The sequence below is a fragment of the Cydia strobilella genome, chromosome 27, assembly GCF_947568885.1.
Source record: "Cydia strobilella chromosome 27, ilCydStro3.1, whole genome shotgun sequence".
Lineage (NCBI taxonomy): Eukaryota > Metazoa > Arthropoda > Insecta > Lepidoptera > Tortricidae > Cydia > Cydia strobilella.
Genome location: NC_086067.1, coordinates 2,343,374 through 2,370,664, shown reverse-complemented (window position 1 = coordinate 2,370,664; position 27,291 = coordinate 2,343,374). Strand labels below are relative to the sequence as shown.

At 38.2% G+C, this 27,291-nt stretch overlaps 1 protein-coding gene across 1 annotated transcript in view; it reads left to right on the top strand.

The window, feature by feature from the left end:
• The window catches only part of LOC134753537 (Krueppel-like factor 3), a 99,500-nt gene that overhangs the window by 57,952 nt on the left and 14,257 nt on the right, over window positions 1–27,291 (top strand). Inside the window, exon 5 of the mRNA XM_063689448.1 lies at window positions 392–476. Coding sequence (XP_063545518.1) covers window positions 392–476 — 85 coding nt within the window. The remainder of the gene's footprint in view (window positions 1–391; window positions 477–27,291) is intronic.

The window sequence follows — 27,291 nt, the reverse complement described above, 5'->3', positions numbered from 1 at the left end:
ACTATCAATAGCACCTAAACTACCATCTGACAAAGTATCAAGAGGAAGGCGATGACTAAAAACATTTTTTTTTTTTACGTGTTTCGGTGGCTGCCATTCCTCAACCCACCAACGGAGCGGCAGCTGACTTCCACTAGGGTGCATCTTAAATAGCCGTTAACCACTATACGAGTTTTCGCGAGGAAGGCGATGATTGACGAAATTTTCGCCTGGCTCGCGGACCATTATTGTCGATGGCGCTTACGCCGCACAGCGTCGCGCGGCATTGTATTTATATCGGAGCGTTAATAATGGCGTAAGCGCCATCGACAATAAGGTCCTTTTTTATTGAAAATACCACATATTACCTACACTATACAGAATGGAATACATTGCGATTGTATTGTTACAGGCTTGCGGCCCCCCGGTACAGATGGAGCCGGTGGACTTGAGTCTCAAACGACCCCCTACTCCTAGGAGACGCGGTCGGCCTCCTGGTAAGTCCTAACCTAAGAATTATTTTTTTAAGCTATTACCTTTTTTTTTGACGGAGTGGGAATGCACTTACGCACGGTGTGTGGGACTCGCCGCTCCTTATCCCTCTCTTGCCGAGAGGGGGGGGGGAGTATTTAAGCTATTACCTATAGTGTCCCAGTTCTGAGCAAAGTCAGTTCCACTGTTTCTTAATTCGATGCTTCTATTGCTTGCCGTTTCCCGTGCCTTTAGTGTAGAACGCGTCGAAGTCGTCCCGTCATCTCCTAGCGATATAAAGCCTGACCAGGAATATATGATCACGCGCCATGTTGCGGAATTTCATTGGAACTAAATTTTTCATACTAAACTGGACTGCCGCCACATACATGAAAATAATAGCGCCCTCTTGACAATGATCATATATTTCTGGTCGGGCTTTATTTACGTAGATGTGTCCGACCAAAAACCGAACCTTCGGCCGAATGTGGTTTTGCCCTGCTCAAACCGAAACAACGGTCGGACATTATCGAAAACACAGTTTCGGCGCGGCCCAAAATTTGGGCAGTTTTTTTTCGGACACTGAACCTTCGGGTGCAACATGATTTTTATGCTGAAACCTATACGTATATTATATACCGAAACCATAGAGAAATAAGTAAGAATAGAATGCTAGAGAGTCAAGTAGTAGATTTATTAGTACTGGTACTTGACAATGACAATAAACATATAGACATACTTAGCTGTTCTATTTCGGCATTCTTTCCGAAACGGTATTCTTTTCTTTTTTAGGGTTTCGTACCCAAAGGGTAAAAACGGGACCCTATTACTAAGACTCCGCTGTCCGTCCGTCTGTCCGTCTGTCTGTTTGTCACCAGGCTATATCTCATGAACCGTGATAGCTAGACAGTTGAAATTTTCACAGATGATGTATTTCTGTTGCCGCTATAACAACAAATACTAAAAACAGAATAATATAAATATTTAAATGGGGCTCCCATACAACAAACGTGAGTTTCTTGCTGTTTTTTAGGGTTCCGTAGCCAAATGGCAAAAAACGGAACCCTTATGGATTCGTCATGTCTGTCTGTCTGTCCGTCCGTATGTCACAGCCACTTTTTTCCGAAACTATAAGAACTATACCGTTGAAACTTGGTAAGTATATGTATTCTGTGAACCGCATTAAGATTTTGACTCAAAAATAGAAAAAAAAACAATAAATTTTGGGGGCTCCCCATACTTAGAACTGAAACTCAATTTCACTCACGTTTCACATAAAAATACATTGTTTAAATTGTGTAATGTACGGAACCCTCGGTGCGCGAGTCCGACTCGCACTTGGCCGGTTTTTTCCGTAATGGTACGGAACCCTTCGTGCGTGAGTCCGACTCGCACTTGGCCGGTTTTTTTATATGTTGAAACTTGTATTAAAATTGTATGTTAGAATATGGGACTTGTCCTACTATAAATATCATTCATTCATTAGCAGTTTTGCTGTTCCCTTTGATTAGAGCTTTCGAAACAATGGTTAGGCTATACTCGTCAATTCGTGACATTTCTAATGGATGCCTCAAGCAAGATACTGTACAGTCGCCATCAGATATATCGGAGCGGCCTAGGGACTCAAAAATATCTGAACACGCACCTAGCGCCATGACAATAGAGGCATGTTCAGATATTTGTGAGCACCTCGGCCGCTCCGATATATCTGATGGCGACTGTACAGCTCACGTTACGATACTAAACGTCGCAGCCCAGTTTATAGTTTATTTGCAATTAGACTTTAATGTAGAGAAAGCTTGCATATATCTCAGGGGAATGGGTTTCGTGGTTATTGTTGTTCGTTTTATTCCTTCCTTATAGTAAATAACTGAACTATAGAATACGTAGTGTGCTCTCTGTCACACCTACCTACGGGGAGTAGGTGTGACAGAGAGCACACTATGTATTCGCGTGCAGCGAGTGTGATTTTACTAAAACAAGACTGAACTGGTATAGTTGGACCTTATTGTGTATGTAATAAGATCTATGACGAGTCTGATACAAGTAGCATAGAAAAATGAGTATAAGCTTAGAGTGTTCACTCCATACAGTCCATACATTTGTTTTCTTACCTACTTAAGGCGGTTCCCTAAACCAGAAGGCGAAAAATCTCCTTATATAATCCAGTTTTTCTAAGAGGCGTTGATATTCGTAGACGTGGAAAAAATATATGTAGTTCTTGACTATATTATCTTTAATATCATAGCTTCCGATACACGAATTATGACACTTCGCTCGATACAATTAATTCCCAAAGTAACCTCTAACTCGGACTTTTAATCCAACTTTACTCGGTTATTTATTATGTGATACTATAAACAAAAAAAGAAGAAAAAACAATCTTAACTTAAATAATAATTTCATAGCTTTCGAATTTCGATATTGTAGGGTAACGTTTTTAAAATAAATAAAAATCGACAAAATTCGATCAAAATTGACACTTGGCGCGCATGATCTTTCCCGTTCTTTCTTGCGAAATGTGACAGACAGCGGCAAACCGATGGAACGACCTAGTAGGTTCGTGTTGTTCTCTCATTCTCACCGAGTTTAAGTGTGAGTGAGATAAATGTGCGTGTTCGGGACCGCGGATATCTGACTGTACGAACTGAATAATGATTGACATGTAATATTTAAAATATTATGAATAAATGTCGATGTCTATTATGACTTTGAAATAAAACTATGAAAACGGATTATATCGCGTATATTGAATTTATAATACATCCCGACGTTTCGAACTCTTTACAGCGTTCGTGGTCAACGGGTGACTGAGGAAAAATTACAAAGTGCAAAAATACCCACATACTAAAGTAATGAACAATCATAGACTACAAACCTTAAGGCTGGTTGTACATGCAAAATCGGTTCATAAGGCTAGTTATACACTACAATTATTTTCAAGTAAAGATATATATACGCGATAAAAAAAAATGTATGTAATGTATGTGGATGTATTATAAATTCAATATACGCGATATATAGGTAATCCGTTTTCATAGTTTTATTTCATGAGTAACTATCGCGGTAACCGAAGACAATATTATGACTTTGAATTTTAATTTATTGTGTGTTTTTACCCTTTGGGTACGGAACCCTAAAAAAAAACACTGTAGATGGCGCTGCTGGATATCGAAAACTACAATTTGATTAGACCCCTCCCACCCTTAATGCACCACGTAATGAATGGACGCCCCTAAACGTATATTGAGACCTGATTTTAACAGATCCTGGTGTTTTTGGGTTCTTTCAACTCAGAATCACTATAGGTAGCATATTCAATCCTGATGATAAAAAAAAAATCCCAAAAATTTGTATGAAAATTGTACATTCAACTACGTCACGCACATATAAGTGAAAAAAAAATTTCACACTCAAACGTAACGTAATGGAATGGACATTTTGGGACATCTTTTTTCAATGGCAGGATGGATAAAGCTGTCGATTCTGAGTAGAATGTGTAGTATTTAGCTTAAATTAAACGCAAATTTGGAGGAACACTGGTTTTATTAATATTATTTTATTTTTACAGGAATGGTGAATAATATGTACATAATATATATTATCTTAAGCTAATTATCAGAGCAATTTATTGATATTATTATTATTCCATAATAATATTTAATTTAAACTTTCACGATTTTTACTCATTATTATTTACAATGACGGGACTTAATTGCGTAAAATAAGTATTAAACCCACCTCCGACGTTTCGAGGACGGCGTTGTCCCCGTGGTCTCGGAGAAGACTGGCTAAAGTTGACATCAACATCTTCTAGGCGCGCAAGTTTTTCGAACTACCCGCACTTGGTCTTGTTTATTAACTTGAACGTTTTGCGCACTAGGGATGTTACCGGGTCGACACACAACACTCACAATATTCGATTTTTCAACTTTCGATATTTGGTTTCGCTTACACTTACTAATGACTGGGTTCCATGTGGATGAGATCTTAAAACCTTCGTCTCGATTGAAATTTCTATGTTTCTTGATTTCAATGGCTTCACGGATTTTTCTACTATAAAACCCACGATCTGTAGAAAGTATTCTAGGGTCGTAACGTCGGAGGTGGGTTTAATACTTATTTTACGCGATTAAGTCCCGTCATTGTAAATAATAATAATATTTAATTATTATGCAGATCAAATTTAATACTAAGAATTTCACAAAAAGATCGTCAAACATAAAAAATTGTATAAAAAATAAGTTCTTATCGTTACGGAAGTTTAAGGGTGTGGTCACCCATTTAACATTACATATCATTTTATTAAAGATACGTTCGCAAACGTTCTATACTGATACATTTGTTTCGGATACTATTACCAGATATTACAGAATGAGCCCAAGAATGTCCAGATTTGAAAGAATCAGGTTTTCAATATTTTTTTTGCTCAAGAACGAACAAGAGTTGCTGATGCACCAAAGCGCCAGTATATGAACGCCCTTATCTCAGTGTGTTCGCCCAAGTGCTAGTGAAATCGCTAACAAGGGCGAACCGTATAGTGTAGACAGATTTATCGGCCCAAGAAATCTGCATTAACCATCTAACAAGCCTGATACATGATTTATATCTTAGTATATACGACCTATGTGTAACATTGTGAAACTGGGTACAGCCAGCATCAAACTAGAATAATAAAAGTCTGATTAGAGCCAGGGACCGGACAACCCTTTCCGCGATAAAACCCTTTCAATGGGCGACACTTAAACAAGGCTAACACATTGAAAGACTTTCCCTTTTGAACTGCAAGCCCATTCATACCCTTACCTTTGACTAACCCTTATCGAAAAGCTAACCAAAAATAAGGCTAGCTCCTAATAAGGGTTACCCTTATGTTTAAGCGCTTTTTATAAAGGTTTCCCTTTGCGTGAAAGAGACAGGATTAGTATATATCTACGGTAGTGTATGAAAAGGAAAGAAAATACGTGCCTAGTCAAAGAACGCCGCCGTCGCCGCCGACGATCGCTCGGATTCGGAGTAATGTGTGCTTTATGAACAAGGTAGACGATTTAAATTAGCACGCTTATATGCTAAAATGGAAGCCCTTTATAAGGCTAACCCTTATAAGCAATATGTAAGGTGTTGGTGAGCGGATGATAAGGGTTTTGTAAGGGTATTTGGGCTACCGATTACTCAAATGTGGTAGCTTTATATAAGGGTTTTTAAAAGCAAAACAAAGGGTTTCGTCTGGCAAAGGGTATGGTGAGTTAAGCCTTATGCAATACCCTTATAAAACCCCGATAAAGGATAGCGGGCCGGTCCCTGATTAGAGCTCAAAAATTACCTCATATTGAGCCGTGAGCGACTCGACTGTAATGCGCGCAGCTAGACAACCTCAAATATTGTAATACCGCTCAAGAGGTTTAATAGGGTGGCTAAAAAAGAAGTGCATTCCCGTTACTTGGGAAGTTTTGGGATTGTACTGAGCAACTCCCACCTACATCATTTTACACTCGTCCCTGCAACTTGATTTCGTTCATTTTTCATGTGCTTATTGCGGGTTTTTTGGGGTCTCTTCTGTCACTTCTGTGGGTTTTATTGTTTATCTCTCTATGTAACAAAATTCAGAATGTGTACATTTTTTTGCATATAAAATGTATGTTTGTGTGTGTGTGTGTGTGCGTGTGTGTACTTTTGGCGCTTTGGTCTATCCGTAATATCCGTATCTACATCTACTGTTCATGACTGTACCTACTAAGAGGCCTAAGAGCATAGATATCTAAACACTTCAATGATCGTGGATGAGCCTTATGTCTTCACAGTAAGGTTTATGTATGTACTGTTAGTTAACTGTGTGTATGTACGATGCTAGTAGGCAATTATTTAATAGAATACAGAAGAAAGTTACTTGCGTACTGTGGTCGTGTTACTTTTATAAAACAACTATCATTCATTCCATTAAACTATTTAATAAATATTAGCGATTGGCCCTAGTCACACCTGATGGAAAGTGAAGACAGGGCCTAAGATGGAGCTCACCGGTTCAGTAACAGCAGCAGGTATATTGATAATCGTGAAACTAATGGCTTTCCGAGCTCTGTCTTTGCATAGCATAAAACTTAGACCAGATATTTTACTGGAACTGAACTACAAACTTACCAAAATACTACTGAAAACACCTAGACACCAACTACGCAAAATAGTAGGATTGATTACTGGACATAACACACTAAACAAACACCTATAATATGGGTAAAACAGCTTAATAATTACCTGTTATTGAACCGATTCACAAAATTTCACGAGAAACGGCTGAGAAATGCGACATTTAGAGAACAAACGTACGAAAGAATTTTTGCCCAAGCTAAAAACGGAGACGCTTCGCGCTCGCTCTATCAAAAACTGGTAAAGTGGTAACAAAATATATAACGAAAGCCAAGGCGGCAGCTGTCATTCCGTACAGACCTCAAACTTTTAATAGCCGAAACAGATGGCGCTATACTACCTACGCCATATATTTTTTGGTCACTGAATAGTCAAACGTAAACTTTTGACAACCATATTAGCAAAGATAGATATAACTCCGTAATAGATGTTTACAGTCTAAGGAAAAAACGTGCCTCGAAAATCAAGAAAATTTGATTCTCGTTCAGAGGGCGCCACTAGTTTTGGCCCACTGTCGTATAGATAGCGTTGACTGTTTCGTTTGTTATTTAACAATTTTAACGCATATCAGTGAAAGAACATGGGTCAAAATCATAAAAATAATTAATGCATATAAAAAAAATCATTTATCTATATTTAAATACAATTTATCGTATTTTTATAAATCTTAATTTTTAGTTTTAAAGTGTGTCGACAGATGGCAGTGAATTTACTGGGGTTACAAAATTTACTATGACAGTACCGCTCTAGTATAAGTTACTCTATGATATTAGTTACCGCATAATATACGAAGCCGTACAACGCCATCTCGTTTAGCTGTAGCCAAAGCCAATCTCTAAATTGGCCCCAACTTGACACAACACAATCGTGGCCATGCCAAGTACTAGCATCCGATATAGGCAAATAACGTGTTTAAATTCGTACACCTTCCTAAATGCACTAAATCGTGTAACGCCATGTAACATGTAAGCTAGTGCGTCTTAGGCGGGTACACACTGTTTAGCCACATAAGGGCACTTTCATTTCAAGAAAAAAGCGTACTGCTATCTTAAATATTATATTATATATATATATATATTATACATTAAAAGTAAATTAATTTGTAAAGCTTATTATAGTACCAAAGATTACATTAATGACAAAACTGCCTGGGACTGAATGATATTTATGTTTGTTTTATTTCTTGTGCTGACATTTTATTCAATTTTTTGTATGTAATTTTGATTATGACTGTATGACTTGTCAAAAGTGCTTATTTTTAAGCCTACTTGAAATAAATAATTTTTTAGTTTTGAGTTTTTTTTTGAGTTTTAAAGGCCGGCAACGCACTTACAAAAATCTGAGGTGTCGCAAGTGTCCATGGGCGACGGTAATCGCTTACCATGAGGTGATTCTTTTGCTCGTTTCTCTCCTATATCATGAAAAATAACCTTTTCATCACACTTGCTCGAAAAAAAAATTCATGCAGGTGTACTGAAGGACAAAGGCCTATATTGTTCCCGCGGGAGTTACGGATTCTGAAAAAAAAAGCTATAACTCACACGTGAGTTGTAGCAAAGATAGAAATAACTCCGTATAATAGATGGATACAGTCTAAAGAAAAAACGTGCCTCGAAAATCACGAAAATTTGATTCTCGATCAGATGGCGCCACTACCTTTGGCCTACTCTCGTATAGAGGGCGTTGGCGGTTTCGTTTGTTATTTAACAATTTTAACGCATATCAGTGAAAGAACATGGGGCAAAATCATATAAAAATAATTATAACAAATAAAAAAAATCATTTATCCATATTTAAATACATTTTATCGTATTTTTATAAATCTTCATTTGTTATAGCAAGTCGCTAGTTATTAACAAAAACATTCGGAAGAATTATTTTTCAATCCACTGAGCAAAGTATACAAAGCTACGAAACCTCCGCTCCGCTTAAAGTTGACGCTTCACGGCTTCACTGAATGTGCTCTACGCCTTACTGCACTACATCCGATGTATCAACGGTACACTTTACAAAACAGCTTATGTTCATAGACAAATAATGTCGCTTACGACCTTCTGTTCAAGGGGAGATAGCGTCCCTTTCACTAGAGTTTGCCTTAATTAGAGTTACGTAGATGTTTTGGTGTAAGGACACATTTTACTATGTAAGCTGTACATAGGAACGCATAGTTGTGCAAAGTATTTTAGTTGCAAGTTTGGCTGTTGAAGTAGGGGATTTACGGAGCCGTACGTTTTACTGTTTTAGGGTTCCGTACCCAACGGGACCCTATTACTAAGACTCCGCTGTCCGTCTGTCTGTCCCCACAGGCTGTATCTCATCATAGGAACGCATAGCTGTGCAAAGTATTTTAGTTGCAAGTTTGGCTGTTGAAGTAGGGGATTTACGGAGCCGTACGTTTTACTGTTTTAGGGTTCCGTACGTACCCAACGGGACCCTATTACTAAGACTCCGCTGTCCGTCTGTCTGTCACCACAGGCTGTATCTCATGAACCGTGATAGCTAGACAGTTGAAATTTTCACAGATGATGTATTTCTGTTGCCGCTATAACAACAAATACTAAAAAGTACGGAGACGGAGATGTCGCTAGGGTCCCCTAGACCCATATAGTGGGAAGATTTGCTGACTATGGACGAGGTCTTGGTGGCTCAGTTGGCAGAGCGCTGTATCGATCCAGAGGCCGTGAGTTCAAGTCTCACCCAAGGCAGTAATTTTTCCACTTTTAAATTTATTCCTTGTATGTACTTAAAGTACGTTATATACAATTGTATCCAAGATAGATATAACTCCGTAATAGATAGATAATACAATCTAAGGAAAAAACGTGCCTCGAAAATCAAGAAAATTTGATTATCATTATTATTCACAACAACAGGACTTAATCGCGTAAAATAAGTTTTAAATTTACCTCCGACGTTACTTTTATTTTTAGCTTTAATCGTGTGTCGATAGATGGCAGTGAATTTTCTGTGGCTACTAAATTTACTATAACAGTACCGCTCTATCCTATTATATCCTCTTTGGTTGTATGTTAAGTCGGAATCTTCTTTATGTTATAGGTATAATCCGTATAATCGTGAACTAGGGGAGAGCAAGGTCGCATGCTGTCAGCTTGAGCCGGATCTCATGTTTTACATTAAAAAAACATACTTGATAAACACTTGCACTTAGTGATCAGTCTCTTTTGACTGACTTGGAAAAGGAGATTTTAAGGCGGTTCCCTGAGCCCAAGGGCGAAAAATCTCCATATATTATCATATATTTCTAAGAGACGTTGATATTCGTAAACGTGGAAAAGTGAAGGACGTATCGGTCCAGATATACTGCGGGCGACAGTAGCTAACCCCCCACACACACACACACACACACACACACAGGCTACCATGATAACTTGTTACAAACTGCGTACGTAAAAGTGTATTTTATCGCATTATAATAGTAATTATTTAAGTAATATAACCTACCGGACACCGTTCGGTTGCAATACAAATATTAAATCGGCCAGTAAACGCGTTTACATGTACTTTACTAGTAATTTTACATTTTACTTACATGTAAATGTGTGATTATAATTTTTACTGCGTTATCGACCTCTGACATTGTCACAGTATAGTTAAATGAACAGTAGGTACACTTGTACTTATATTATTTGACTTAAGGACAAATGACAATCCTTTTATCTTAAAAACATTGTGTTTTCTCCTTGGGTAGGTAAATACTAATAGTTTCACTACACTTATATTATTTATTATTGTTTATAATAATAATGGGCATACAAATAATAATAAATAAAATTATATACTATTACTAAGACTCCACTGTCAGCCTGTCCGTCTGTCTGTCACCAGGCTGTATCTCATGAACCGTGATAGCTATACAGTTGAAATTTTCACAGATGATGTATAACAACAAATACTAAAAAGTACGGAACCATAGGTGGGCGAGTCCGACTTGCACTTGTCCGTTTTTTTTAACTGGGTATATTCGGAACAAGCTAATAACTTTAGGTACATGGCGTTTGCAATGACAAGGGTGTCAATGTCATATTTCTATGAAAATTTGATGTTTAATAATGTCACTCCCTTACTCTGTTCTGTTCAAATCGGTGCAAAGTTAGCTTAGACGGATCCATCAATGTAGGTAATTATAATTCCCTACCTGAACATACTCATTCATAAATATGACTCTTATGCCTATCTAAATAAGGTTGCAAATCATCTAAACGCAAACTCTAAAGGGGCCCACTGACTATCAGTCCGCCGGACGATATCGGCCTGTCAGTTGTTCGGAACTGTCAAATTTTTGTTCTAACTGACAGGCCGATATCGTCCGGCGGACTGATAGTCAGTGGGCCCCTTAAGCGCTTTAGCCTTTATATATGCATGGAAGCCTATAAAAGTTGATTTAGTACAGAACGCGACGCACTAACATTCAATTTACACGCATAGGGAAGCCGATGGTTCGACCAGATAGCTGCTGATATAGATGCTTATCTTCATATGAGAAGTGACACTTAGGTATTTTGACCAATAATATTAGTAATAACAAAGAGGATATAATAGGATAACGTATTTATATATGGATAAATGATTTGTTTTATTTGCATTAATTATTTTTATATGATTTTGACCCATGTTCTTTCACTGATATGCATTAAAATTGTTAATAACAAACGAAACCGTCAACGCCTATCCGAGAGTAGGCCAAAGGTAGTGGCGCCATCTGATCGAGAATCAAACTTTCTTGATTTTCGAGGCCTTAGACTGTATCCATCTATTACGGAGTTATCTTTGGTAATAAGTATACTAGCGACCCGCCTCGGCTTCGAGTATTACACAAAACCTTGACAAAATATATACACTTAAAAAGGTTTTTCACGAGTGGTTCTTAAGGAAGGCCTTAAGAACCACTCGTGAAAATCCGTTGAGTAGTTTTTGAGTTTATCGCGAACATACATACAGACAAACAGACAGATGCGGCGGGGGACTTAGAATGTGTAGTGATAGTTGTACACTACACTTATGTAAAATCGGACTCGCGCACGAAGGGTTCCATACCATTACGCAAAAAACGACAAAAAAATCACGTTTCGCCTTAAACTATCGTGAGACATATTTCAAAATATTTATCAGTACGGTTTTTACTCACTATTATGTTTAGTCGCTGTTGGCGACATGTTTCGGATTCTTTGGGAATCCATCCTCAGGCACGAGTGTCCGCGGCGGTTGTACGTCGTGCCTGAGGATGGATTCCCCCGAAACATGTCGCCAAAAGCGACTAAACATAATAGTGAGTAAAAACCGTACTGATAAATATTTTGAAAATCACGTTTGTTGAATGGGAGCCCCAATTAAATGTTTATGTTAATTAGTTGCCTGTGGTAAGAAAAGTACAGTCAGCGATAAAAGCTTGTAGCAAAAATGAAATTTTTGTCAAAAACTTTTTAATTGATTGAGTCATGAAATTAAAAATTTAGTATGTCCCTTTGTTTGACATAATTATTGAAAGTCATAATGTAATGATTGTCATATTATCATTAGTCATAATTCTGAAACCGTAAACTTTTTAGGATTTTCCTCCTCCTTATGACTAATGATAATATGACAATCATTACATTATGACTTTCAATAATTATGTCAAACAATAGAGACCCGTACGTAACATATGATTTTCAACAGAGTTAACTTAATATACTTAAATGATTTATAAAATACATGTAATCCATAGATCTTAATACTATATCTTCGGAGATCGCCGGAGCAGATAGCAAGTGATATAATAGCAGATGAATATCTAACACCTTATGAATTTAGAACTGTTCCCATTTCAAATTATGGCTATTGGCAAAACTGTATGAGGTTTGTAACAGGGATAGATATATTTATTTAAACTTTATTGCACAAATTTACACAAAAAGAGTACAAATGGCGGACTTAACGCCTTGAGGCATTCTCTACCAGTCAACCATTAGGCTAAACAGAGACAGTTAGTTTGGTGCAGGATTGTAAAGAGTAAATATGAAAAAGATCCAAGTCTACTTTTTTTTTTAGTTATAAAAACAATTTTATTAATAAAAATAATTAATGCAAAAAAGTAAAACTAAATTACAACAAATACAATATTACCCCCCACTCTGATTATCCCCCGGACCAAATGTGCCAAAAATACTGGCGGCATTAACTCGCTGAATGGCCAGAGATATCTTTTGGACGAGGAAAGAACCAAAGCGAGGGTCGCCGCCCCTTTCCCTTAAGCGTCGCCCTATATCCATAATAAAGGCTTTAACCTCGGCACACCAAGACCCAGCCTATGATACTATATTAACACAAATATCCATAAATAAAATAATAATATACCTACATATATACAAATTTAATATATATATATAAATAAACATACATTAATAATTATGTACCTAGTGTGAGACATCACGTAGACATTTAGTCGCGAATGTTCTCAAATAAATGCTTACGCAACTTGCTTTTGCTTGCTCTAAGCTTGAGATATACTAATATGTTTTTAAAGTAGGTAGGGAAAATCTTAAACTATAAGTGACAGTCTAGCTTCGGCCCGCGATTTTTGTAGAATTAGTACTTGGCTGTTTTCTAAAATTAATATTGAAAACCTGTAGACCACGAGCCAGGCGCTCGTCAGCGATGACGCCGATGACTGAAAATAATTTTCTTTTTTACATGTTCATGTGACCAGCTGACGGTCTTTCCACGGCGATACAATCGGCTGACGATTTTTTTTATTCACAATAGCATCTAAACTATCATCTGACAAAGTATCAAGCGGGAGGCGATGCCTAAATTTTTTATATAGATTTTATTTGCTGCCATTCCTCAACCCACCAACGGAGCGGTAGCTGACGTTCACGAGGGTTCATCATACATAGCCGTTGACCACTATACGAGTTTTCGCCCGGGAGGCGATTGGTCTTGGAAATGTTCCTGGCCGGCGGTCTACTGATTCTTTCAAATCTGGACATTCTTGGACTCATTCTACTCAGAATCGACAGCTGAGCATTCGTGTAGCAAGGCAGGGACAGCAAAGGGTAAAAACGGGACTCTGTTACTAAGACTCCGCTGTCCGTCCGTCCGTCCGTCTGTCTGTCTGTCACCACTCACCAGGCTGTATCTCATGAACCGTGACAGCTAGACAGTTAAAATTTTCCCAGATGATGTATTTATGTTGCCACTATAACAACAAATACTAAAAACCGGCCAAGTGCGAGTCGGACTCGCGCACCGAGGGTTCCGTACTTTTTAGTATTTGTTGTTATAGCAACAGAAATACATCATCTGTGAAAATTTCAATTGTAGACAGCTATCACGGTTCATGAGATACAGCCTGGTGACAAACAGACGGACAGCGGAGTCTTAGTAATAGGGTCATTAGGGTCCCGTTTTTACCCTTTGGGTACGGAACCCTAAAAACAGAGTAAAGTAAATATTTAAGTGGGGCTCCCAAACAACAAACGTGATTTTTTTGCCATTTTTTGCGTAATAGTTCGGGAACCCTTCGTGCGCGAGTCCGACTTGCACTTGGCCGGTTTTTCTTTTGAGGTACCTACGGAATCCTAACGTTTCCCGACCATTGACTCCTTCGAAATATTGAAGTCGGGTAAAAAGCCGACTATGTCGAGCCCTGAGGCTAAACTGGCTTACCTGGCATAAAGAGCTTATTACACTATCCTAATTTAGTGACTAACAAGAGGGACGACGCTATACGTAAGAAACGATAGGATGTATCTCTTATCGCGTTTCACGTATAGCGGCATCCCTTTTGTTAGTTACTAAATTTAGCAAATTGTAATAAACCCTTAAGGCTAGACATAATGGTTATAGAATTCACTTTCAACTATTTCATGTTTAAATATTAAATATTTCATATATAAACTTAGTTATAAGTAAAACATAAAATATGTAACTAACAAAATGTGGATCTTCGTTATCTAAATAAAGAACTTTTATTATTCATGAAATAAAACTATGAAAACGGATTATATCGCGTATATTGAATTTATAATACATCCCGACGTTTCGAACCCTTTACAGCGTTCGTGGTCAACGGGTGACTGAGGAAAAAAAAAAATTACAAAGTGCAAAAATACCCACATACTAAAATAATGAACAATCATAGACTACAAACTTTAAGGCTGGTTGTACATGCAAAATCGGTTCATAAGGCTAGTTATACACTTTTTTTTCCTCAGTCACCCGTTGACCACGAACGCTGTAAAGGGTTCGAAACGTCGGGATGTATTATAAATTCAATATACGCGATTTAATCCGTTTTCATAGTTTTATTTCATGAGTAACTATCGCGGTAACCGAAGACAATATTAACTTTTATTATTATTATTAAATAATAAAGTATAATAAATATGGTTCTATTCCAATTCCATATTAAGAATTGCCATTGTATTGACGTAGCTTTCGTAACGTGATTATCATTGTATCCTATTTAGTCAATACGTTTAGGTAATAGTTGTGCTAATTAATTATAATGGCAAATATTACTGTTTCTGTTAACCTACATTTGTTGTTTCTGTCTATTAGGCAGCCTTTCCACCGAAGCGGAGACGAGAGGAAACTTGCGGGAATCATCCAAAAATATTGGTTGCAAAGATAGATATAACTCCGTAATAGATGGATACAGTCTAAGGAAAAAACGTGCCTCGAAAATCAAGAAAATTTGATTCTCGATCAGAGGGCGCTACTAGCTTTGGCCTACTGTCGTATAGATGGCGTTGACGGTTTCGTTTATTATTTAACAATTTTAACGCATATCAGTGAAAGAACATGGGTCAAAAACATAAAAATAATTAATGCAAATAAAAAAATACATTTATCCATATTTAAATACATTTTACCGTATTTTTATAAATCTTAATTTTCAGTTTTAAAGTGTGTCGACAGATGGCAGTGAATTTACTAGGGTTACAAAATTTACTATGACAGTACCGCTCTAGTATAAGTTACTCTATGATTGGTTGTAATTTGTAATCGTCATCTTCTCCGCACCTCTGGATTACAACGAATGCTATTGGTGTCCTAACATCTCCGCCTCAGTGGAAAGACAGCCTTACAATCGGCCAGTCAATTCTAGTAATTAGTAGCAGATGAGACTTCGTGTCAAAAGTATTTACTTACCTAAAAAGCTATCCGATTGAACCATATGTACTTACGCTACCCAAATGTTGCATGAAAGAGATCACTTTAAGGCTGCCTGTTGCCTGCCACTATATTTAATAACTTTAGTGTATTATTCTAAAACTATTTTGTTTTTGTGGTATTAACCTCTCGTATGCTTAGTAGCAGATTTGAGATTTGATATTCAACTTAAACATGTAGTTTTTGACATGCGCATACGAAAGGTTAAGGGGCCACTGATTATCAGTCCGCCGGACGATATCAGCCTGTCAGTTAGAACTTTGACATTTCCGAACAACTGACAGGCCGATATCAGTGGGTAATCAGTGGGCCCCTTTACTGATCACTCCATATTTGCATTTCCTAGTCAAAATGCCTCGCTTAGTTAAAATACAGCCGGCAAATTAGTATGGTATTCACCCCATTATTGTTTACATACATATGAAGTTGTGCTCAAAACAACTTTGTTGACTGTACCTGGTACCAACATAATAACGAACCTAATAGCTTCTAAAACCGGCAATACTAGTGCATTGTCTTCACAACATCATATCTCACACGATTTCTAATAATTATTTATATAGTACCAAAGAGGATATAATAGGATAGAGCGGTACTGTCATAGTAAATTTTGTAACCACAGTAAATTCACTGCCATCTATCGACACACTTTAAAGCTAAAAATGAAGATTTATAACGGAGGATTTATAAATGAAGGTTTAATGTTTGTATAATGTACTTATGAGTCACATCAGTTACTCGAAATAAATGAATTTTAATTTTAATTTAATTTAATAACGATAAAATGTATTTAAATATGGATAAAAGATGTTTTTTATTTCCATTAATTATTTTTATGATTTTAACCCATGTTATTTCACTGATATGCGTTAAAATTGTTAAATAACAAACGAAACCGTCAACGCCCTCTATACTAGAGTAGGCCTAAGGTAGTGGCGCCATCTGATCGAGAATCAAATTTTCGTGATTTTTGAGCGTTTTTCCCTAAGACTGTATCCATCTATTACGGAGTTATATCTATCTTTGATAGTACTATGAAGGGCCCGTGTACTATAGATAGGGATATACTTAGAATCGGACCAACGCAACTGCATGACATTTGCAATGACAAAAATGTGGCTATTTGACAGATTTGTCCGACGGATGTGACGGACACACCTGGAGGCACATAATTAATCACGACGAATGATGATACTTATGACAGGTCATTTTTAGGGTTCCGTACCTAAAGGGTAAAAACGGAACCCTCTTACTAAGATCTCACTGTCCGTCTGTCCGTCTGTCTGTCTGTCACCAGGCTGTATCTCATGAACCGTGATAGCTAGACAGTTGAAATTTTCACAGATGATGTATTTCTGTTGCCGCTATAACAACAAATACTAAAAAGTACGGAACCCTCGGTGCGCGAGTCCGACTCTGACTTGGACGGTTTTTATATAATTTATATGGAACACTGTCACGTAAAATGTTTGCAAAAAATTGTTGGAATTTAGCACATTAATTTGTTTAAAGGAAAAGAAATGATTTTTTTTTAAATTAACCCCAACCAAAAGATATTTGTCATTATAGTAAACTTCTGTCGAAAATTTATCGATATCGGCAATTACTCGTAATTTGTACACTCGTAAGTATCGACAATGTATCAATGTAATATGGAAAGGCGCATCACTACGCATGCGCGGAAACTGTAATGGGCGCGGCAGATGGTCCGCGGCCCTCACGACTTGCATCCACACACACATACACACACATACATACACTTGAGGTCAATGATGAGTGTGTGTACTTGTCAGTATTAGAGAATTCATATGAGCAAAGACCTATATAACTACGTATAAGATGAATAAAGTCTAAGGAAAAAACCGTGCCTAGGAAATCAAGAAAATTTGGTTCTCGCACAGATGGTTCTACCACCAATAGGTACTAACTAAACTTTGGCCTATATTGTCGTTTAGATAGTGTTGAAGGTTTTGTAATAGGTTTTGTAGGTAATTTCAAACGTCTGAATTAATTCTTCGTACAGGGCTTGACATCCTCGTATGATTGGAGCCTTGTCTATCCAAACGCTCTTGAGCATCCAAATCCAACGCATCCTTCTTACAATAACTACAAAAAGCACACGCCAAAGTATTCTTAAAAGCACTCCTAAACTCCTTATTAAAATACGCATAAATAATAGGATTAAGCACCGAATTGAAATATCCAGTCCAGAACATGGTAAAATGGTAAAATCAGCTCCCGTATTTCCACCTCTGAAATCCTATCTAAATCCAATATTCTAAGATCGATATAGATTGAGTATCGTATCAGCTTTCCCCTCGATCTACAACAATAGATCGCATCTTAATTGTAACCAGTTCACAGTTTATAGGGCCGCCTTCGGCGAGTTGCGATTCGTTTCGCTGATTGGAAAGGTTTGGGCGCAAGTTACACGATCTAACGGATAATAGAGACCGATCAAAGTGCATGGCTCTTAATACAAAAAATACCGGTATTATTACGTTCTTTTTCGCTCTTTCGTTTATTATTTAATTTTTAATGAGACAATCTAATAAATACGAAGTTGTTACCTAAATACATGATTCAGCCCTACGTAAAGAGCATAAAATAATTAAAAATATTCGGCTATTTCGGGTTTTACAAACAAACCGGGTCCGAGCCTTGGATCAAAGTGCTACGCCAAGGGCTATATACACGTATGTGTCGCGGCCATAGGGCCTATCGCGAACCACGTTCGACGTGTCCCTGTCACACTTACGTACGAGTTTACAAGTGCGACAGAGTTGCCTACACGTCGAACGTGGTTCGCGGTAGGCCCTGAGGTCTTAGAATTGATCATTTCATGATGTGACAATCATTTCATGAAATGATCCGTTGGCCACACCATGAAAAAGTCAAAACTATCCTAACCATATAATGGAGAGTTCAAAATCTAAAATAGAATTTCATATGAAATGATCGAATTATATTATCTGGGCACGACATATGCATTTTCACTGCAAAGTCAGTGCAAAAATACCTAGATTGTAAATATTATGGACACAAGTTTGAGAACGTCATTTACATTTTTTTTTTCTTGTTGCTATTTAACCGTACACCTTAAGAAGCGTATTCTGCTCAGTCCCTTATTTATTAAGCGGGATTTTCTTTATCCGCTAACCGCTTATAACTTCCACCACACGCGAATTGATTCTCACACTTTACAATTACGTACGATTTATTTTATTCGGTAGCCATTGTTGCTTTGCGAAACAGTTGGCAAATGAGCCGTTACCGCTTACCGCTATATGACAATATGAACGGTTCAAGTTTTACTGGGATTTTGTAACCATAATCAAAGAAAGTGCTTAGTTCTACATGTTGTAACAATACAAATTCTTGTCTTACCTTCCGTGATTCTTCTCACCTGATGGTCTCATCAGAAGATCAGCGCTGGAAGTCACCAGCAACATGCTGAGATGAGGCCATTTCGTGGCACTTTAATCTTATTCTATGTTTTATTTTATATTATGTAATGTCTTGTTTGTTTGTGCTTACGAATAGAATCTTATTCTATTATATTCTATTGTTATTGCCTGCACTTAACGATTACACCCTGTATACCTCGTGTTTTAGCATTAGAAAAATTGTAAACTTGTCGTGTCTATTGAAAAGCTCTTTTGAAAAATAAGTTACAGCAAATATGTAACAATTATGTAGCAAGGATATACAGGTTGGCTAAAAATAAGTGCATTCCCGTTGCCAGGGAGGTTTTTCCGATTATACTGAGCAACTTTTACTATGGGACCAACCACTAATACGCGAAAAAAAAAATTTACCCTCCCATAGAAAATGGACCAGCCAAAATGTATGTAACAGCCAAATTTTTTTTCGCTATTTCGAGGTTGGTCCCATAGTAAAAGTTGCTCAGTGTCCTAAAAACTCCCTAGCAACGGGAATGCACTTATTTTTTAGCCATCGTGTATATTTACATTCTTTTGGTTTCATAAGTAATAGTTACAATTTTTTTAAAGCGTTTTTCAATAAAAAGACATGTCATGATTGTTTACCATTTTTCTAGTGCTAAATAACGAGGTATAAGTTCCCGCGCGTAGTTCGATGGGTCCCCAGGTCGTAGATCAAAAATTTTACAGTATTGTATTCGACGACTGGCGCCTATTTTGCGTGACATGGGGGTGGGCTAGTCCTGCCAGCCCAGCTCCTCGAGGAAACCTATCAAACCTTTGATGTTGAGTAGGACCTCGGGGAGGTCTCTCGGGGATCCGAGATGTTTTGCCCTGTATGGGGCCACTCCGCTGCACTCCAGCACCACGTGAGAGGCTGTTTCTTCTGTCTCCATGCATCCTCTGCATAGGGGACTGTCTGTGACACCTGTTATAAAAAGATGTTTGTTAAATAGTCCATGACCTGTTATGACATTGGTTACCATGCTCAGTCGGGTCTTTCCTAATTGAAGGAGCACCCTTGTGAGCTTTCCGTTGATGCCAGGCATGGCTTGTTTGGCCTGTCTGCATCCAGTCTGGTTTAGCCAATGTTCTGTGTGTAGTTTCCCTGTACGTGCCAGCAGCATTGAGCGTACGAGTACCTTGCTAAACGGTATCGGGAGGATCGGTTTTGGGCCAATCGCTCCCGCACTCGATCCTTGCCTGGCAAGCTCGTCCGCAGCATCGTTACCCCGGGATCCGCTGTGTCCTTTAATCCATTGTAGGGTGATCTTATTGTTATGACATACCTCTATTAGTCGTTCGTGGCATTCGTGTATAAGTTTGGATGTGACTATATGGCCTTTTAGAGCCATCAAGACTGCTCTACTGTCGGAGAGTATGCGGATGGAGGATCCTACTACCTTCCTTGCAGTGATGGCAGCCGCTTGGAATACCGAGTTATGGGCTCCTAGCGGAGTGGTGATTAACATGTTCAGGTCTTCTGAGAAGGTTCCAGAGCCCGATCCGCTGTCTGTTTTGGACCTATCAGTAAAGATTCTGAGCTCCCGAGGATTGAGTCCTTCGTAATTGTCGTCCTCGTATAACTGTATTTTGTACCTTTTGTCAAAGATAGCTTGTTTATGAATCCGATCCGTGCCCGAATTGAGCACTGGAAATTCGTCATATACCTTATCCAGGCAAGTTGTGTGAAGAGCTCCTATGATGTTGGACCATATATTAAGGGCTCGCAGCCTTACCGCTGAGAGACTGGCCTCTTGTTGTATGTGTAGGTGCAGCGGTCGAAGGCTTAACATGACCTCCATGGCTGCAGTCGGTGTGGACCTCGTACAGCCAGTGGTGGCCGCGCATGCGAGCCTTTGGAGTCTTTGTAGCTTGTCTCGTACGTTGCCTAGGTTTGTTCTTGGCCACCAAACCAGAGCACCGTAACAGAGTAAGGGGCGGATTATTGTCTTATAGAGCCAGAGAGTAATTTTTGGGTTGAGTCCCCACATTTTACAGTTGCGAACAACTGACAGGCCGATATCGTCCGGCGGACTGATAGTCAGTGGGCCCCTTTACGCCTCTTAGTTGTCGTAGACGTTTCTGCAAGCGAACTAATTTAGTAATTTATTACAATATTGTAATAGCTATCAACAAGAATCGATACAATTCCCACGTGTTACGGATTGCCAAATACATCTGCGGTAGTACCGCGAAGGGCAGAGAGCGGAGTATTGTCGCGAGTGTCGCGACATCCTTTCTAATGACCATAATGCGCGCGCGCAGATTTATGGATCACTGGATGTGGATGTACAGACGGTCAAGCCGACCACTTACACTCATAGAACAGAAATAAAACTATGGAAAGTGATTATGTCGCGTATATTTAATTTATAATATAGTCTGGCTAATGAAAGTTGAACCTGAAAAAACGCGGCAATTTCCAAAAATCTGTAGCAGGCGGCTCTTTGATTACAAGGATTGCATAACTTTTATACTTTTCATAATTTTCGTATTCTAGAAAACATAAAAAGTATAAAAATTATCCAATCCTTGTAATCAAAGAGCCGCCTGCTACAGATTATTTTTAAGTTGCCGTGTTTTTTCAGTTTCAACTTTCAGCAGTAGTTTCATTAGCCAGACTCTACATCCCACCCTTTTCTTTCGTATGCCTTTTTGTTTTACTCTACTTCAACATACACAGTTTACAGTTTTACAGTAGTAGTATTAACAGTTTTAAAGTAGGTACTGTACCGCTTCTTTGACACCCGGGACTTTCCGAACCCTTTACAGCGTTCGTGGTCAACGGGTGACTGAGTAAAAGCTACAGAAATACCCACATACAAAAATAATGAACCATAATAAACTATAAACTTTAAAGCTGGTTGTAGATGCATAATCGGGATGTATGCATTCTTACTGCAATTAAGCTTATCACAAGCTCTACAACTGACAGAGCCACTGGTATAGTCACTTCCAGTGGCTCTACATTGCTCTATGCGGTGTTGTGACATGTTTGGATGGTTGCTCTATATGCAGCTTAACGGCATAAGTTGCGTTTATACTAAATGGCGAAGTTAAAGCCTGACCAGGAATATGATCACGCGCCATGTTGCGGAATTTCATTGGAACTAAATTTTTGATACTAAACTGAACTGTCACCACATACATGAGAATAACAGCGCCCTCTTGACAATAATCATATATTTCTGGTCGGGATTTAACATTGTGAATAACAGCTGAGGCATAATGTAGTCTTTGGGTTTAATTTTTTATCTGTGTTTAAGTAGTGATTTGAATGTTTTGTTTGAACGCATCTGAAAGTGATGTTTATCAAGAATAATTATTTTTGGAACGAAGTTCATTATCGGACGGTTTGCGCATGGGGGCTAGGCGAAAAAGTATAAGATTTTGCCGTCACAAGTCATACTATTGCGATATATGTGTCATATTTTGTCGTTACAATGCATACTAGTGCGATATATGTGTCATATTTTGTCGTCACAAGCCATACTAGTGCGATATACGAGGGGCGTTCAATAAATTCTCGGTATGTGAATGAAAACAAACAAATACGATAAGTTTAATATTTTTATTTTTCAATATACTCCCCCCCTATGTTGATACACTTAAAAGATCGATCTATTATTTTTTTTAATCCCTCATAAAAATAATTTTTATCTTTGGTGTCAAAATGCTCCTCCACTGCCGCCTTCAACGCTTCATCGTCAGAAAATCGATTTCCACGCAGATCCTTTTTAAGATTGGGGAACAAAAAGAAGTCACTGGGGGCTAAGTCCGGACTATACGGTGGGTGAGTAATAGTTTCAAACCCAGATTCAAGAATAGCCGCCTTGGCAATATGAGCAGTATGCACAGGGGCGTTGTCATGCAGAAGCAGAACACCTTTGGTTAATTTTCCTGGCCTCTTGTCTTTGATTGCACCCCTTAATTGACGTAGAATATTAGCGTAGTACTGTCCTGTAATATTTACACTCTTTTGTTTGTAATCGATCAGTAATATTCCTTCACAATCCCAAAATATTGTGGCCATGACCTTGCCAGCTGAAGGGATGACCTTGAACTTCTTGGGATGAGCTGTACCCTTAACGTGCCACTGCATGGACTCCTGTTTACTTTCTGGGTCATAATAATGAACCCAGGTTTCATCTCCAGTAACTATCTTTTGCAGCACCTCATCAGGATTTTCACCGCACAGGTCAATAAAATCGGAACAACAAGCTACTCGCATATCTTTCTGAACCGGTGTCAGCATTCGCGGAACCCATCTCGCACTTACTTTTGACATATTAAGATGGTAATGGATAATATCATGTATGGTACCAACAGAAAGACCGGTTATTTGAGCTATTGATTTTACCTTCACTCGGCCGTCTTCCAATATAAGTTTTTCCACTTTGATAATATTTTCTTGTGAAGTAGCTACTACAGGCCGGCCTGGTCTAGGATCATCTTCAATACTCTCTCTCCCACGTTTAAATTCACTTGACCACTTTTGAATGGTAGATAAAGAAGGAGCAGACTCACGGTAAACACAATCCATTTCTTCTTTTATAGTTTTTTGATTTTTACCCTGATTGGTCAAGAATTTTATTACGGCTCGATGCTCTAATTTAATTAACATTGTTAAATCGCTCATGGTGCTCACGTTTGTTCGGCAATTGCAGAAAAACGAGAACATATCGGTTTGAATTTTACTTTTTTTTTTAAAGTCTATGAATGACTCTTAGTGGCCAGTAACAAAAGAAATACTCAAAAAGGTTGTAAGATATCAATATCGAGAATTTATTGAACGCCCCTCGTATGTAATGAGACTAATGAGAACAGAACAGAACAGAGCAGAGCATGAGCATTAGCATAAACATGAACACGTCACCAGCCTGTCTTAATTTTTTTGTTGTTTTTATGTGTGCGTGAGCGCTGCAAATTCTGGTACTAGTCAACAAAGCTATTAGCTTGGCACCCCTGCCTAAAAATATGTGCTAAGATCATAATTTTGCTGACCTTATCTACCCAAGTTGTAAAAAACTAAAAAGTATGTACTGGGAAATATAGTCTGTAGTACGTAAAGAATACAAATCATGCTCATTTATACATTTATGGTATTATTGCAGAGTTCGTATCAATACCAACATTGTTACCCGAAAGCTCGTGACGTCCCTTCACTGTTTTACATGCGTATGTTAATCTCGTGGGAAACTGGACCGAGTGGACAATGCGTGCATTTCACAGAAATATAACAGTTAAAGTTAGGAAAAGCGAGATCTAGAATGTAGATGACATGAACAACGTTGGTCCCAAAACACTGCCCTGTGGCACCCCAAATGTGAGGTACTTGATTAGTAACTAAACTGTCGATTTTTACGAGCCTTCTGTCAATCAAATCATTAGACAATTCCACGGGTAAAGGTACCTTATGGCGGTCGGCGGCGTCGTTATTAACCACGCTACAATACTAATAAGGTGCTACGCGACATATGCGCCAACCGTCATAAGGTACCTTTACCGGTGGAACGTCACATATTACATGTATAAGAGCCGTGTCTTTCCAATTTTCAAAAAGATGAAGAAAAAGACAAAAGCATTTGACACGGTCTTACCGTGTCAAATGCTTTTGTCTGATCCTAGATTACAGCAAGGCAAGGCGATAATTTGTATCCCAGAAATCATCCTTTAAGGGGGTGAAAAGGGGGTGAAAGTTTATATGGGAAATCGATAAAAAGCAGATTGTATAAAAAATGAGCTACACAAATTACTAACTTCACGCAGACGAAGTCGCGGGCAAAAGCTAGTTTAGAATAAGGTGAATAAAACAAATTATTAATAACACTGACACAACATGTAAAAAAAGTACGAGTACGAGGATAAGAATTCTAAATTGACAGTTTTTCGAACTTTATTTTAAACACAATTTCATAGTTGTTAGTAACATTAACATTAAATACTTATAAAACAATGTTAGTGGTATTACATACTAATTTTAATACCTTCACATATTAATGTTTATGCTTAAGAATTTCACTTAATTACTAGTTTGCCCATATCTTCGCTTGCATATCAAAGTTGCCAATACTGTACGTAGTAACGTCCGTTCACGGACAGTTAAACGTATGGTAATAAGATCTTGTGGGAAACTAGACCGAGTGGACAATGCGTGCGCTCCGCGGATATATACATAAGTAGACCACACAAACGCACATACCGATGCATGCGGACATTTGGCACTTTCTCATTTTCTAATCATTTTCGTTTTTCTCATTTTTATTTTACTTTCATTTGGTTCTTAGAATCTGTCGCAGTTGCGTCCTAATAAGCTGCTGATTCAGATCCCAGGGTCCGAGACTTCTTTTTGAATAATGCATTGTTAAATAGCATTTTTTGCGTTAACTGAAGTTAATGTCGTCTAAGTACCCATCCTTGAGGAGAAAGCCCTTGGCTACGTAGAGCCTTATCTATTGTACAGTAGGGTGCCTAGCCAACGTGCCAATCTTGGGTTCGAATCCCGGTAAGGGTATGTATTTGTGTGATGAACACAAATATTTGTTCGTGAGTCACGAGTGTTTTCTATGTATATAAGTATGTATTTATCTATATAAGTAGTAATTATATAAATAATTCTCTTACTTTTCTTCTTGCACCATTTTTATTACATCTCTGTTTAGCCCTATGGTTGACTGGTAGAGAATGCCTTTAGGCATTAAGTCCGCCCTTTGTATTTTTTTTTGTATTTTGTGCAATAAAGTTTAAATAAATAAATAAGTAAATAAGTATGTATAACGTCGCCTAGCACCCACAGTACAAGCTTTGTTTAATATAGGTAGTTTGGGGCTAGGTTGATCTGTGTAACATGTCCCCTAATATTTATTTATAGCTTAATTAGCAAATGTCGGAAGTACTGTTTTTATACCTTATTTTATCCCAATTATTAGTATACATACTTAGTAAAAATATTCAGTCACATAGCAAATATTCTGTACGGACGTCCTACCACCTGACGACGACGACATCTGATACTCTATCTTCCTGTCAATTAGCAGCAAGATTCCCTAATAGTACCTCAGTGACTGCACATAAAGCGCTGGTTTTCACACAATCGCGCACGCGACATCGATCGCTATATATGTCTGTGGCGCGTTCAAATTATGTCCGACTTGGACGGCTTGGGTGGTCACGACAACTGACTTATGGGTGACTGAATTGGGTGATGATAAATCTTGTAGTGTGACCGCAACTTCGCACTAAGGCCTGTGACTCTCACAAGTCACAACGTCGCACTTAAGAGGAGGAGAGAGGAGGCTAACGCAAAATTGTAGTTTTTAGGATTCCGTACCCAAAGGGTAAAAACGGGACCCAATTACTAAGACTCCGCTGTCTGTCTGTCTGTCTGTTAAGACAATAGGGTCACGTTTTTACCCTTTGGGTACGGAACCCTAAAATAATATATTTTGTATTTTTAATAAGAACCAGCTAAAAGTGAAGGTTATTTTATGAATGAATTTTATTCAAAATGTGTATATGTAATTTTGCGGTACCTATCTGCGAGACTAGCTCGTAGACCGTAAAGTTTAAGTTACCATCCATGCTAGAGAATTTCTTGTTCGTTGTAACCCATTCGGCGCAATTAAATCCTAGTGTCATGCTACGCATGGCGGGCTAGCATACTGTACGCTAACGATCATCTGTGATGGCGAAATATCGCAGTAATATTGCGATCACGAGGTATAGGTAGTCCAGTTTATGGAGGCGGTGTCTGGATAATAATATTGCACAATTAATTGTACATCGACAAACGCCAAACGAAAAGTAAAATGTACCGGGTTGACAGATGCTACGAAAAGTCAAGTTACTATTTCTATACATTATTTAAGTTTCGTTTTGTGTTTTATTTCAACGATTGACATCTTGGCTCTTTTGCCTTTGCGTCTATTGCAGACAATTTATGGTGTAACACCGGAGGGACACCGTTTTTGGTGGCTGAATAGACCAATGCGAGAGCGACATGGTCTACCACAGGCCTGACAAGAGAGATTTGCTGAAAACGGTACTGAGACGCCTTGTCGTCGTTTTTGCCTCT